The sequence below is a fragment of the Ptychodera flava genome, chromosome 19 (assembly GCF_041260155.1).
Source record: "Ptychodera flava strain L36383 chromosome 19, AS_Pfla_20210202, whole genome shotgun sequence".
In the NCBI taxonomy this organism is placed as follows: Eukaryota; Metazoa; Hemichordata; class Enteropneusta; family Ptychoderidae; genus Ptychodera; species Ptychodera flava.
The window spans coordinates 22,064,523-22,080,769 of record NC_091946.1 but is presented as its reverse complement, the minus strand read 5'-3'; the positions used below and the strand labels follow the sequence as shown (position 1 = coordinate 22,080,769).

General features: G+C 39.7%; 1 protein-coding gene across 3 annotated transcripts in view; it reads left to right on the top strand.

Annotated features, from left to right (window-relative positions):
• Window positions 1-15,118, top strand: part of LOC139118908 (uncharacterized) — a 31,285-nt gene extending 16,167 nt beyond the window's left edge. For all 3 annotated transcript variants that reach the window (XM_070682476.1, XM_070682474.1, XM_070682475.1), the window contains 3 exons: window positions 8,180-8,312; window positions 11,211-11,340; window positions 14,366-15,118. In XM_070682476.1, the coding sequence (XP_070538577.1) occupies window positions 8,180-8,312; window positions 11,211-11,340; window positions 14,366-14,686 (584 nt within the window). In that variant the 3' untranslated portion in view covers window positions 14,687-15,118. The remainder of the gene's footprint in view (window positions 1-8,179; window positions 8,313-11,210; window positions 11,341-14,365) is intronic.
• The last annotated feature ends 1,129 nt before the right edge of the window (window positions 15,119-16,247 follow it).

Here is a 16,247-nt window from a genome sequence, read left to right as displayed (position 1 = left end):
CAAGTCCGCCGCCACCCAACCCATGGCATTCCTGAGAAGCTCTCGCTCTTTTGAATGGAAACGTCAGGAGCGCGGAATCTCGCCGTTTTAATTTCCTAGAACCAGAAATCAGAAGAGTAAATGATTGCCTTAAATACTCGCTTTTGAAGCACTCTCGAAGACTCTTCCTCCGAAAAGGTTGCAAAGAAGGAGAGGAAGTCAATACAGCACATTGATGATTAATCCTGTTCAAGCGATGACAGTCGCTCAACTAGACTGTGCAACAGCTAAATGCCTTACCCAGAAGACATGTGACCAAAGGATATTGACTTAATCGCTGGTTGCCAGGGAGCCCTGAAAGGCAGCTATCGTTATCGTGGTGAAGTTATTGGAAAAAAAGATTGAACGCTAAGGTAATTGCCACTAGGTGGGCTGGAGACATCATCCCAGGGATTAAATTTGCAGGACTGTCTCGGTTAGGGTATGAAAAAATGGCCGTGTGAGGGGTGCCATGGTTACGATGCTTGAGTCTGCGGCGTGTCCCGGATGTCACAACAGATTTATGATTCCTCCAGCTCATCTTCCTTATTATCATCTTCCGACAAAATTTGCAATTATAACCCCCTCCTCCACATTTCTCTTTGTAAGCAATATGATCTTTATGTCAATGTCGACAACCCTTTCTGACGCAACAGCATATACGGTAAAACACCCACGAGACTTTTATATTTCATTTGCCATTCATCAAAAGGTCATTTTCCTAACCGTCTTTTTCATGCATACAATTCATTAGGATTGTAGGTGTGTCGAAAGTGAAAGATCTAAACTTTCGCTCAAACTTTCTTCAGAAAATTTTAACGCGTTCTCTTTTTAAGTCAAGAATACAAGTCAGTACTCGCCGTGCTAATTCTTCTTCCAGAGTTACAAAATTATCTAAAGTATACCGATCTTTCAAACTGAAATTGCCACTGCTCCCACGTTCACTTTTCCCACGTTCACTTTATGGGGAACACTTAATTTTTCGACTATAACAAAACTAGACAGTAAAAACTTTGTTTATTACACAAGTTTCACACACGTGCCATCAAAAGCAGCATTTCAGCAAAGTATATTATACACAGACAGTCCGAGAATACGTCTCCGAGTTTCACACTACCTCAAAAATAAGCCTTACCACACAGTCTTTGTCCGGAGGGCGGGGGGTGTAAAGATCAGCCCTTTCGAGATTTCTGTGGCTCTCTTTTCCAATCGGGATAAACATAATGCCCCCAGTCTCAATGAAGCTATACAATGATAACCATGCCATATGGTGCACCCGTTGCCACTTCAAATCTACCGAAATTTATTTCTGCCAGAAGAATAACATGTATATGTATGTCGGCACATTGATTAAAACAAAATAGAAATTGAAACCATGAAGATAACTCAAAACGCAGCTTCTGAGGCCTGAAATTTGATGTCATTGTATGGCGTTTAATTACATCTACAGGCACAAGTAAATACGTGTGTTAACAGTTACTGATCTGTCAATTTACATCTATTATCATGGAAATGAACACAAAGAAAACGATCGCGGTTAGTAGTATATTTCAATTGACCTAGATCTTATTTCCTTTATTTAGTTGCAAAATACTAAAACTAATTATTCGAGAAACATACTTATGTGTATCTAATAATATCTCATTCAGATTCGTTTAACATGGACCTACACCGATAAAGATGCAATTAACATACATGCACGTATAAAGAAAGCTGTATGCACAGTATGAAACACGGCTGTTCTTTGACCTGCGACCATCCATCCATCCATCCATCCATCCATCCATCCATCCATCCATCCATGCATACATACATACATACATACATACATACATACATACATACATATATCCTGAGCACAAAGTTGAGAGAGAGAGGTTAGCGCAGAAAGGAAAGCGCATTGCCGAAAATTCGGCCTTCATTGTCTGAAATCTAGGAAAATATATCTACAGAAGATGAGATGGTACGACTATATGGCCAAAAATAAAATCGCTGGTCAGGTCTTGTCAAAGTCTTCTGGTCCAGATATGTGTCATTCAAGACGGCATAATGTTTGTGACAGAGATTTAGCCACGGCTCTGTACACACTGCTGTATACAATGCTGTGTTCACAGGGGTGTTACGGGGTCTGACATTTCCAAGGTAACTCTACCCTATATCTACAAGACTATGCGCAGTGCTGTGAACAGTCAAGACAAGTAACAGAGACTTTTTGCGTATGCACGCACTTATACTAGTGTACTTGTGTACTCATATACGCTGTATGAATCATCAAAAAGTAGCTCATCGTCTGAAAATATACACGTCACCTGAAATAGTGCCAACTTACTTGCCCTGTAAAATCAATGCAGACACACCCCTGTCCACTCTCCAGTGTTTTGGGGACCGAATATATTCAATGTATTGGAATCAGTCAGAATTGAAACCACTAGGCCCGTTTCAGACATGTACATGTGGCTCTAGAATCCGTCAAACTTTCCAGACCCAGTAACACAGCTTGTCACAGGTACCGTTCTGACGTTGTTACACGCATGTCTTGAAATTGGCCTGTGGTTTTCTAGCTGTTGATATAGTATTTTCTCAAAGAAAAGTTGCTACAGTTATTCTAATCATTAATAGATGCTCATAACCCAAAGCGAATTTCCCCTCCGCAAACTTGGCATGGTTATTTCACATAAATACAGTCAATCGCGTCTAAAAAACACTAGTTAAGAATCTTTAAAATCTTACGTCCAATCACCTTTCTCAATTTCATTCCATTATCAGCGACATCTTCGCAAGACTGTTGATTTACTCAGATGCTTAGTTCGTTACTTACATATTGAATTTTTGAAACTGATTTACTAAAAATCGTTTTGTCAAAAATCTACTCTTGAATCATGAGTCCTTTAGTTTTCAAAATCAGTTTCCGTGTTTGTAGGGGTGACCTCATTTCGACTTCTTCAAATTATGATGATGGACTTTGTACATCTGCGACGGATTTTCTTCTTGTGGTGAAATCCCTCTTCCTCCAAAATTTAATCATGGCTTTCAATTTCAGTCCTTAGGTTTTCTAAGAAGACCTCATTTCTGTATGGGGATACAGTAGTTGTGAATTTAAAGTCCTAAAGTACACCAACACGAACACATTCATTTGGTTTAGTGTTTGGCCGTAAGGTCGCTTGTTCAATGGCATAATCAGATCAGCGTACCAGCAAAGAGGACGGGAGGTTTAAAGGGCGCTTTTCTGTATTTATCATTGCATTCATTATTCAAAAACTGATCAAATATTGAATGCTGTGTACTTATCACGCACTATAAATATCGAATGACTGTGTCCTTGGCGCCCCAGGGTGGTTGAATATAAATGGCTAATCTTTTCAGTTACCAAGGATGTGTTATCTTATGATAATTCTTATGTATGTATATGTGTGTATGTGAATGATATCAATGCTCGACTTCCTTGTACATGATTGTATTTGTCTGTGTTTTGGAGATAGGTGATATTGAGTTAATCTTGCACGGGGCCCACGGCTTAGGTACTCATTCTTGCTGTGTCGAATAAATCCGATAAATTCAAGACACGAGTGATGGGAATATGCAGCTCAGTCATATGTTTGACAAATACACCTGTGTGTATTTTTAAAATGTACCTTAACTCGGTCATATATCTCTCATGACTCGCTCCAAGACCGTACTATTTTGTTCAGGTGTTTTGCTTGCTTGTTTGTTTGTATACGAATCACTCACAGGGCTCTCCGGTACAGCCATCTATTTTGTCGGCGTGTCAGTGAGTGCTATTTGTAGGGCTATGGCATCATCACACGAGGCGGGAATGGCACTGCCTTATGTCGTACCGCGATAGTAGAGGATGAATGCAACGAATTATTTTGCTCTCTCGGCCGTGTGAAAATATCCGAGATACGCTTTGACTGTGAAAAGAATCCTTAACCCTTTGAGCTCTGTAATTTTCTCCCGCCAAAACTTTAGTGCAAAATTTTAACAATTTTCATGAATTTTCTGTAATTTTTTGATAATTTGGACCAACTGGACCTCAAATTTCATTAGCTACAGTTTTTTTCTCAAAATTTTGGCAAAAATCTGAGAAAAATTGACTGCGTGGGGTTTATTTTATAAAGGAGACAAAAATAGACTTTGGCGCTCAAAGGGTTAACGTCACTGAAAATATGTACAAATACAGGGGCTGAATGAAAAAAGGCTCAGTACGTTCCGCAGCTTGTTACAGCTGTACTTTTCCCTTCTGCATAAAAAATATTTTGCTTCGGTTAACCATGCTCTTAGAAAATAGGAGAAGTCGGTCAGAAACTCTTTCTATTTTTATTTTTATTATATGTAGGTATGACCCATCAAAAAAACCCCGAAATTTGGCAAATTTTTGACAATGCAAAATTTTTTTACAGTCGGAGGGCTTTTAAAAGGGTAGGTTACTGGAAACATACATATTATTATTGCATTTGGCCTTAATAGGGATCTCTGTAAGTATTGGATGTTTGCCAGAAATAAGATTGTCACGCTATCGTTCTTCTTTGATATATCTCATGGGTACAGGGAATTCCATGGAGGCAGCCATTTTCCTCTTTTCACATGGTAATTAGCATGCAAATACTCCGTATTTCCGGAGAGCGAGGATAATGGACCTTGTCATACTATCGCTAGAGAAATTAGTGATGTCACGGGCCTTCCAGCTGAATTACTGTTCCAAGATGAATGGCCTTATTATTAACTCACACGACAGGGAGGCACACTGTATAATAAACTTAGCAGGATTTCAACAAAGGGAGGGCGAAGGTTTTGCATGCTTTCATGTATTATCGTTTGCTGGTTTCCCGCCTTTGAAGAAAGTGTGTTACATGGAGAAAACGGCCGGTAAAATTCGAAGCTTGTATTAAAAATATTACATTTTGGAGACTTTTGTCTTTCATATGCAGTGTCATGCAGGACTCGGAGAGGTTTTCCTCTGATGTTGATCGAAGCGTATATATCGTTATCCGACATGCTTACATTTGTGTTATTTATGAACTGCTCCTTTCGCCTTCACGAATAATATTCATCTTGCTCTCGTTATCGTCCCTGCGAGTTCTCCCAACCGTGCAATATCACGTCACTTATCATATACCTCTTTTTAACGTCCTCTCGGGCAGTATTCCAGTTGCTCTATTTACGTGGCGATCTATCCCATAATACTACACGCGGGCCTTCAGGCGACGCAAATTGTCGACTATTCGAACGACAACGACACGAGAGCGATAATTATATGCCAGAAAATTGACGTGGATACTTTAATGAAAAATCGGATAGCATTTTCTCAGAGTTTATTAAAAGCGAGCCTCAGAATAGAGGGCAATAAATCAGCTTCCGCGGCCCATCTTTGGCGACATATATCAAATTTAATTGCTTTACAACGAATGATGGATTTTCTCTCCATCTATTATTCATGTAAGATATCTATATGAATTCAGTTAACGTGTTGGTGAACCTCCCGTCAAAGAGTCACCTGAGCGACTTGGCTTAACGGTGTATTAATTGTCGGTCCTTTCACATCGTCTTGGCCGCTGAATGACAGAAGAAATCCGCCTGTAATAGCATTAAAATCATCTTGACGTGTCAATACCGAGAGCCCAGCGCTATTCAAACTCGGGGCCTGCCCACGGTTATTTATCGATTTTCTTAGCTGCACTACGCTAAATCCGAACAGAAGATCAGGTGGCAAAGCAAGCCTACGCCAGAAACAGATTCATGCCTGAGATTTTTTTACCCTTTTTGATCGAATGGCATCTAATTTTTCATGCAAAGTCTATCTCAGTAACTTTGTTCGCTAAACCGTTTGTGTCCCCATGCCGCCTACACCTAAGCTTCAGTTTTTTAAACGACACAGCAGTTTTAAGCGTAGTGTGTTAATATTTCAAGACGACATTTTACATTTTTCACTCGTATCGACACAACAAGAAGAGTGCCTTGAACGCAAAACCTTTTTTTCAAGAACACTCCTCCTGCTATGTAGTCACTCTCTCGCTCTGTTCAGGCAGTATACACAAACATATCTATCCGTTAATGGGCCTTGGGCGGGGTGGGAACAGCCACGACTCAGATAAGGACAAAGTGACTCTTTTTCAAGTTTTCGCGACAAATTCGAGAAATTCGCTTAAAAGTAACCAGCCAAATCCCCCCGTTCTGAAATAATCAATTATTTACAACTACAGTCACGGAGAGCCCCACTTTAGAAGATGGAAACGTATCAAGTGGGAGTTTCTGGTTCAACTGCCTTACGTTTACTGAGATAACAGATAAAATACAAACGGCATCTGGGACCTGATTGATCTGCATATCAGGGTTTATATTACTACCTTCTCCAAATCAGCGCATTCTTTGCATGTACACAGTCGTAATATTTAGAAATTTTAAACACCAATTACATGCCATGGTTTAGCATAAACGAATATTCCTTCTGAATCAGAAATCGTAATCTTAAACGGCGTCTGCAACCGACTTGGTGCATTTGTCAGATTTTATGTCCTCCATTCCGCATAAGTAGGTTCTGAGCTTCTCAATGTGTACATACAGTCTTGGATTTTAGAAAATTGGCACACCGATTATATGGTTCAGTATGAAAAAATTATACTCGCTCAGATACACCCTTATGACAGGATGGGCATACCCGCTATACCATCAACACATCTTATATATACTCTGACATCTGTCTACCCTGGCTGCTCGCACAATAATTAACGGTTTTATTACACCAAAATGAAATTCTAGTGTATAATCCCTGATGTAGCATCACAAATTCTCATTATGCGACAGGTGGGGCGGCCGAGGGCGTGCGCTTTTTTGATAATTCCTTTCCCGCGCATGCGAAATCCAGCCGAGAGTGAATTCGCGTCGGGCCTATCACTATCCGTGCGCTGAGAGCCGCTGGGAATTTCCAACCCATTTTGCTGGTTGAAGTCATCGAGATCTGGCAATATCCAACCTTATCTGACTTCCGTGCCAGTGCAGTGGCGTGAATACAACATGCTGATCACGTTCCTGCGGTGTTAAAATAATAATATTTGAGTACCTGCAAAAAGCTGGGACGAACGATCACGTGATCAGTCTAGGCGCCGAGTCCTTCAGATCAGTCTGTGATTCACCAATATTATAGATTTTTTTGTGTCAACGGATACCAGTATGTGACCACTGTCGAGACATGGGAACCGGTTTTCGTTAATGACAAATCGTCTCGATGTCGTAATTTTTTTCCTCTTGACTTGAGGAATCGGTCATCGAACAGTCCATAGTTCTTTGCTTCAAATTCATATACCGGCTTATCAAGGGGGCATAAAACAGTCAATAATTCACGCACGTACATATGACGTCATAAAAACAGACCGCCCCGACCTGATCGATATAATATTTACAACCTCATAACCTCTGAATAATGCCTGATTTTTCTTCATTTCCGTCAAATGTGAATGATACATTTTTTTCCATTTAGTAAAGAAAATTTATGGAACAAGGAATTACTTAGGACGAAAGTTATCGGAAAGGGATGTGATAAGAATGAAAAAGGTCAAATCTCAAAAGCTAACTGCAAGAGTATCTCTTGTCACCGTATAGAGTGCGTTGTATGTATGATAAAAAATTACCTCGATATCAAAAACTGTGTCCGGGAGAGAAAGTCTATCTTTGTTCTTCTTCAAAAAATAGCCTTTATGTTCATTTAGTATTCTATATCAGTGATAACAGCGTAGCTGCTATCTGTAGCGAAATTATTGTGTGCAAAAACCTTTAAATAAGGAAAGTGAGAAGGTCGAATTTGATACAGGCTGCAACGAATATCTGATCGTAGACTTACGCCCTCAACGACCAAAACAAACTTGTTTGGACAAGTATGCGGAGTGTCCCCAACAGGGACAACTCGTTACTCTAAAGTAAGCCATAACTAACGATGCAACACAATAATTACGGCGATATAATGAGGTTTACGATAATTGTGTTATAAATATGCAAATTTCTAATTACTTTTACATATATTGTGTGACATTCGAGATGTATTCCCGAATGAATTGCAAATCTGCATCATGCTATCACCATTAATTGCTAGTCGCGTGCCATCATCAGGTGGACCACACTTCACTCTATTTTAAAGGTCAGCACTAAGTTTTCCTTCCGTTTCTTTCAGCTGCTGAGATCGAAGAAGTCTTGGAAGAAACGCAGAACCTCACGACGTGTGATTGCCACGGCTGTGTCAATGAAACAGATAAGAAATTCATTGTGACAGTTGCCATAGTACCGAAAATATATCTCCTGAAAAGGTAACCACCCTTGAGTGCCCATTTCTCCATTTGCTTTGCCAATATTACATCGTCATACTTTTAGCTCTTCCCAAAGGAGGTCTAAGTATTTCGTTTTACACTAAAACAAGGACAGTTAGTACAAATCGACTGAGCAGTGTTATTTCTTTCGTTGTGACCTGCATTGAGTGATACGGGCGCTCGCAGTGGATGTATCAACTTATTAGCCCCCTTTTTTGAAAGCGATCCCCGAAATGTCATCTTTGATGAGGTGGTTACAATACCCATAGGAGGCTACGTCCGATGAATGCAGCCACGGCAATAAATTATGCCAGGTTGCATGACGTCACCCTGGGGACATCAGTCATTCTTATCACGTTTTGTAAACGAAGAGTGTATTTATTGTGACATCCTTCAATTCCAAACATTTCTTCGCTTCAGACATGTACCGTGTATCAAATCACCTCTGTTTTGTACAGATAAGGGGTAGAAATCCCCCTTTTTATCTGCCTTTCAACTTGAAGGAACTTGCTATTTTCAAGAGAATCGTTTGTAGTGCATTGATTGTTTATCAAAAATTCGCGGCTGGCTGGATTGCATATAAGCATAATATGTAAATGGTTTGTATGGTATTGATAGCTTCTCAGTGTGTAGGTGAATAGCCAATGACATGAATAAGCCGCAATGATATATCTCACCGTAATATTCACACGGTCACTGTCCGTTATAAATCTCTCTCCAGGGAGACCTTATCGCAGGAGATGTGAAAGTGGACAATTTTTCACGTTGTAATCTTTCTTTTAAATTTCAATGCATATAGTCCCTGAGATGATCTCGCGAAATGATTACCATAAAGTCGATTAAGATAATACTTTTGTATGAAGCCGTCTAAACGCATGCGCAGTAATACGATTGTTGTGAAGTTTTGAATTATAGATAGAAGATGGGGAGTACTTCCCCCTCTACTGTCTATGCTTGAATCAAATCCTTTACAACACAGGAAATGCGAGGACTATATTTTTTGAAGTTGACTTGATCTCGGAAACATTCTTAAGGTTCCGTTTGAGCTTTTGGCGCATACCACACCAGACATGACATTCACACTTTATATCTCTGTGTAGGGGCATCGGTAAAAGTCACTCATCCTGCAAGCACGATTGCCATGGAAGCCTGTAGACATTCTGCAAGCAATATCTCAAAAGTTACTCCTATAAATTCATTATCAAAATATCAGAATTCTGAACGCGGCCATTTTTGAATTTCCCTGTGTGGCTTCATATCCCGTTGGGTCGGTGATCATGATACACATACAAAAGTACTTTCGTTTACTGACACGTCCGTCACCTATACCATGACCAGGTGACCCCTTCCATCCTTAATTTACCAACATATATATTTACAGCAGCATGCACCTCGAAAGTGAAAGACTTAAAATTTTGCTCAAAATTTCCCCAATGAAACTTTTTAAGCATTCTCTTATTAAATCAACAATAAAAATCGGGGGTAGTCGTGCAAAGTTTGGAACTTGCGAAACAAATTACCCAAAATTTTGCGATATTTGAAATTCAAAATGGCCGCAATTCCTGTGCTAACTCTATGGGGGAAAAACATTTAAATTTGGATTTTCGGAAAACTAAGGCCGTGAAAATTTTCCTTTCCCCGCGAGCTTTAAAATGAGCCCCCATAAGTGGTAGATCGGAAAAGCATTGTTCAGATTTGAGAGTCCGAATATCTGTCCCCGAGGCGCATCATCGGGCATACCGACGGGCGGTCTTAGTTAGGCTAAGACAAAAGAGATTTGTTGCTGACCCTTGACCTTTCGCACAGGTGAAGTGGTGATACGATTTCCTTATTCCGTTTTATCATTCCAGAACAACAGTCTTTCTGGTGACTGCTAATTACTATGTCGTTCCTATTAATATTTTCTTGGTATGATAAGAAGGCAGCTCACGCAGAATCTATTTAATATTTTTAATATTAGATTTTTTAATATTAGATAGCGTATTTTAAATCCCTGCACGTTCTGTGTCAGCCGTTTGTTTTTGACAAACTATACTGATTATTTTTATCATCCACAACAAAATGGCGTGTAGGTCTCAAAGTGATGTGGGCGATGACTGGAAAGAAATATCATTTTGTTTGGGGTGGCATTTGAATATTTTTTACATTTTTTCAGCTCTGACCATTTTTTCGAGAATAAGCAGATTGTGCATATCCCTGTCCAAAATGCAACACTTTTTTCTCAGTTTCAAGTCATGTAATTACTCGAGGCTAATGCAGTAAACTTGCAAAACATCAATTTTTGGCTTCTTAAGTGTTTCCCCCATTTTCAGCCACATCTACCGATATCTTACGGTCCATCCCATAGTTTGGAAGGTAAAACCTCAAACCCACCTAGTGGGGCTGAAGCAAAGCATACATTACGGGTAGTAAAATTGCTTTTTTATGAAAGACCCCGTCATGCCAAACGATCGTTACCCCTTAAAACCCTATACAAAAGGTAGAACGCGCCTCGGGGACAGACAATCGGACTCTCAAATTTCTACAATTCTTTTCTGATCTCACACTTGTGGGGGCTCATTTTAAAGCTCTTGAAGAAAGAAAAACTTTTACCGTCTTAGTTTTTCGAAAATCCAAAATTTAATTTTCCCCCACAGAGTTAACACAGGGATGGCGGCCATTTTGAATTTCAAAAATTGCAAAATGTTGGGCAATTTGTTTCGCTAGTTCCGAACTTTGCGGGGTGACCCCGATTTTTATTGTTGATTTGGTAAGAGAATGGTCGAAAGTTTCATTTGCAAAAGTTTAAGTGACTGTCTTTCACTTTCGAGGTGCATAGGCCTACTACCTTAAAGAGTACAACACGTACTATGAGCCCATGGTAAATGGTATTGATATCCTCGCTGTTTCATTCAACAGCTTACGCAGCGTCACGGAGCAAGACCTGGAGACGGTATCACACGAATTTGCCGACTACCTACTGGCTAAATACCAATATGGAAAATGCGGAAATGATGTCGTGCTGTTCGTGTCACGTGACGATCGACAGGTAAGAGCTTCCCGCCACAGTCACACCCTATGACAGCAGTGAACAAATAGCCGAAGGGAAATATGCTGAGCATTAAAACTACCTTCTAAATGCCGTGCAGCATTGTCAATACAGTGTACGAATACTCTATTGAAACTCCCGTTTTTCAAATTTGGTTTCCCAAATGTCCGGAAAAGCTAGATAGTTTTCAAGCAAACTTCCACGATGTGCGGTACTCTAAGGTCACGTGCACTTTTACTAGGAACTGTACTTTTTTATCGTATTTTCCAAGACGAAATTTCAAGCTATTCTCTTTCGGACACCCGATGAACGCTGGGCCTCGTCATTCTAATCGAGTGTAGCCTCGTCCAGCATCAGGTGTGTTGAATGTGATAACTTATCGCATTTCAATGCATCCGGCCTTATTGCAAAGACTTACATGAAAAATGTAATTACAAATGATTATGCATGAAGCGAAATCTAGAATGCATTGCAATTAAGTGAAATAAAAACAATTTGTCACTTGGGAACATCAATTCTTTACGAAGCGGAAAAGCCTAGTCATATCAAATAAGTTGATTCTAATTCACGGCAGCTGTACAATTATAAGGGGCAAGCTTTTTATCAGCTTGATTTCTGAGCAGTTGACTCACTGTGCACAAATTTCAAAGGATAAAAAAATGACTATTTAAATCACCGAAACAGTCAATGTCAACATGATGCGAGAACCAAGGATTGAGAACTGCCTCTTGAAAGATGAATAAACGTACCCCTTAGCTAATGCATCAAAGCGCTCATGAGCCCAGTATACTTTAGTTTTGCATTACCCCCTTCCATAGAAAAAATAAGAATGCAGGGCTCACCTTACAAATTATGGCTAAAGATATGATTATCGACATCTTATTTACATTGAACTGGAACGTTGCTCTGACAATAAGCGAAGTCAACTATTATTTCCTTTTTGTTGTCACGATTCTGGTTGCTTTATAGAAAAGCTGACAATCTTGGAAAGACTGTAGGCCTGAAATATAAGATTTCCTAAACTTAGTCAGTTCCCAAGGACGAAGTACGTGGGGATTAATTGTCTAAACATTTGGTGGTGTCAGTGCGTGCGAGCGTCCGTCCGCCCGCTGGCCCCCTAAGCTTTTCTTGGAAATGCCTGGACCGATTTGTTATAAGTTGGCGCAAATATGTCATCAATATGCCATGCACATCGGTTTGTTTTGCAACAAGATCTGATATGGTCGCCAAGTGGCCATTCTGTTTCAATTTCTCATATCTAGAGCCATAACTAAGACACACCTTGACGTTTTTGCTTCGAAAATGGTACAAGAATATTAAACACCTATTGCCTCTAGTCACGCTATTCCCCGAGGCCGGAGGCCGAGGGGTATAGCGATGTATTTCTGGTAACACACGGCCACGAGGGGTAATAAACGGGCGCTATAGCCCGAATAAAGACCAGGTTATAGGTGTTATATAACACACCACACGCTCATGTTGTATTATGTTATATAGTTTTTAATGTGTTTTGATATTTTGCACGGCAATTGTGATAGGTTTAATAGGCGATGTTTCCACAACCTTTTCAGTTGTACGTAGTACCACTTTCTTTCAAAAAATATTCTAAGCATACCTAGCAACATCCTTAGTTGCACTTTAATCTTTTCCGGCGATGAGCTGTTCAAGTTCCTACGCTGTTGAACTGCTGGAAAATGTTGAAAAACTCTGTTTTAGAGAGAGTGTCGTCGCTTATCCCGGACGCACATCACGTTCTAGTCACCCGCCATTGTTGCAAGGCTGCAGACGACACTACGGTCACGTGACCGGACACTTTTCCAAATTTGGTCAAAACTATTTCCCTGGGGAAACAGCTTTTCAAAAAATACCCTCTGACGTCACTTTTGTGGATCCGGTTGGGACTAGACGTATCTATTTTATCAGCACGTGACGAATTCTGGCGACTCGCGACACGGAATGGGCATGTGGTGTGTTATAAAACATATTGTCCATATTTACATCAATACATGTTGTTATAGGATTCAATATCTCCACCATGCTGTCATCTTGTTTCAACAATTTAAACTCTATGTCGTACATCCGCACTTTGATTTGTTTTGTAATACAATGAAATATGGCCACCAGGCTGACATCGGATTTTGTTCAATTTTTTCATGTTTTGAGCCATAACTGAGGCATGTTTAAATCACGTTGTTTAAAAGTTGGTGCAAGGACATAACGTACTTATACGTACATACGTACTTTGATTTGTTTTGCGATACCATCCAATACGGTCGCCAGGCGGTATTGTTTATCATTTTTCATGTCTAGAGTCGTAAGACATTCAGGGACCAATTTCTTTTGAAGGTTGGCACAAGGCAGCCGTGTGCCAAAGATACACAAATCAATTTTGTCATGATCGATCCAATATATGACTGATATAACAGATATGATATTTTCGTGTCCAGAGCCATAACACAGAAATACCAGAACCAATTAAATCACGCTTGGTACAAGGAAAATTTACAATGATATGCATATCCATGTCAGTTTGTGTCCCGATACCGTCCAATATGGCTGTAAGGTGGTTATTATTTTACGAATTTCTCACTGTTACATTCTCTACCAGGTGTGTCAGAGCAGATCTGATTCAAAATTAGTGTTAGGACAATATACAATAACATACAAATGTATGCAAATTACTGCCACGATACGATGATTGCACCAATTACAAACACGAATTTTTGAATCAAAACAGGGATTGTCAGGTCCCCCCCCCCCCCCCCCCAAAAAAAAAAAAAAAATTATTCGGCGGGACTTTGTAACTAACGATGACTAATTTTGTATATATTTTTAAATGTGATGATATTTTCTTCTCTTATTGTAGCCAGTTTCGGTTATTCACATTTTCTAAAACCCCATAAAGTTGTTCACTAGGGCCTTTTCGCACGTTCACTTGGCGTTCACCGTAATACAGGTGAAGTATTCGAGTAACTATTTTACGAATATATTGTCACTGATACGTTAGTTGTTGTCTTCTCAACAGTTCAGTGTTGCCATCGGCAGCGAAGCTAAAAAGTTCCTGACGTCGAGGTCGCTACTGAAGATTCGCAGTGAAATCAGCGTCCATTTCCAAACGGGCAAGGTGTATGAGGGCGTCCTTGCAGCTGTGACCATATTCAAAGACGTCTTCCTCCTGCAGTACGAGTACAGCGCGAAGGTCTCCTTCGTCCTGATGCTGATTTTCGTCGGCATTGGCACCTGTGCAGGTCTGTTCGTTCTCACGCAGTTCTACAATTTCCACAGACAGAAGGTTTTGGCCAAACCGAAGCACGAAAGGATCGTTTGCGTGTGGGGGTTTGTCTGAGATATTAAAGCCAGGGCTCTGCCAAAATGATGGCGTGTTTGAATATCACTGATGCTACATTGACATCACTCGTTTTAAAATGTGTATTTGCAGTGGCATATCTCGATAATTTTATCGTTGAAGTTGAGAACTTTCTCCTTCTGAAACAGGAAGAAATGTCTTTCACTTTGCAATTTCTCATCGCGCCTGGCGCTATAATGACTGTATAAAAACATGAACGTCGGATGACGTAACCAGAATTACATTGCAGTATGATCATTAACTATGCTCTCTGATAATTAAATTTTCATCTAAGATATAACAAGAATCTGTACATTTTCATCTTTTTATAGCTTTTCACTTATCGATATTTCAATGAATGTGTAATATGATGTGACGGCGTTGTACATTTTCACTATAATCAATAAAACTTAAGAGCACATAACAGTTTCAATCGTGCAACTGTCTTGAAATAATAGAAAAGCATGCATGTCCGGTAACGTTTTTACATAAACGAACACGTGACTATTTATGTCCCCTGTGATCTTTTTTTTCATTCCATATTCTAAGACAAATGATAGTTCTACCCCTTAGTGGGCCTAATTTGTGAAATTTAATAGAGACATTTTGTCAAAACAGGCCAGAAGCGAAAATTTTTGTGAAGTGTAGGCTACACACAGTTAATAACATTCATTGCAGTGAAGGTAACAGTATTTATCGAACGAGAAAGCCAAATAATATGTTAATGTTGCAGTAAACTCTGATTTATTTTTATTTTTCTAAGCCGTCAATGGCGTGTAACTCTCATATACTATTACGCTACGGACCAATGGATGCCATAACGACCTCCACAAAAAAAACCCTCGCCACTTTGCTGTTTGTGTCTGTTGTGTTCAAGATCTTCTGACGAGCAACCTGGTAGAACATTTGTAACGTTTTTGAAACAAGAAAAAAGGTGACTTATTTTTCTCATATCCGCCCTGAATTCGAAGCCTATGGGAAGACTTTTGGGGTGATTTTCGGCATTTAATCCGAAATCGCAAGGAAAGTTGTAAAATAAGTTTCAAATTAATTTGTCCTCCCATGACCACTTAAAGAGTTGTTGTCAGAGCTTTATCGAACTCCGATAGTCAACAAGTTTACGCATAAGAAATATCAATGTCGTTTGTATCCCCGGCTTTCTACCTTATATTGAATCCGTTGATTCAAATTTTGAACTTCAAGGGGAATTATGCAAATAGCAATGCAAATATGTCCACAATGTTTACAAAAGCTCCCCGGTTTGACCGGGATAGCCACGTGCATTTGTTTTGATTATTAAAAATCGTGAATTATACGGAAACCATTACTTATTATGAATTAGCGACACATCTCAATGATGGGCCTGATTTCAAGGCGTATTCTCAGAAAATTTTGAAAATTTGACAGAAAAATGACCAATGTGGTATCTATCTACAATGCAATGTAGTTTCCCGTACCATCGATAAAATGGCGGTTGCAATTCAGAAATGAATGGTGGCAACGGCATGTGGAGCGGTGCTTGGAGTGACAGTGGATAAAGTCACATTATATGGTTATTGAT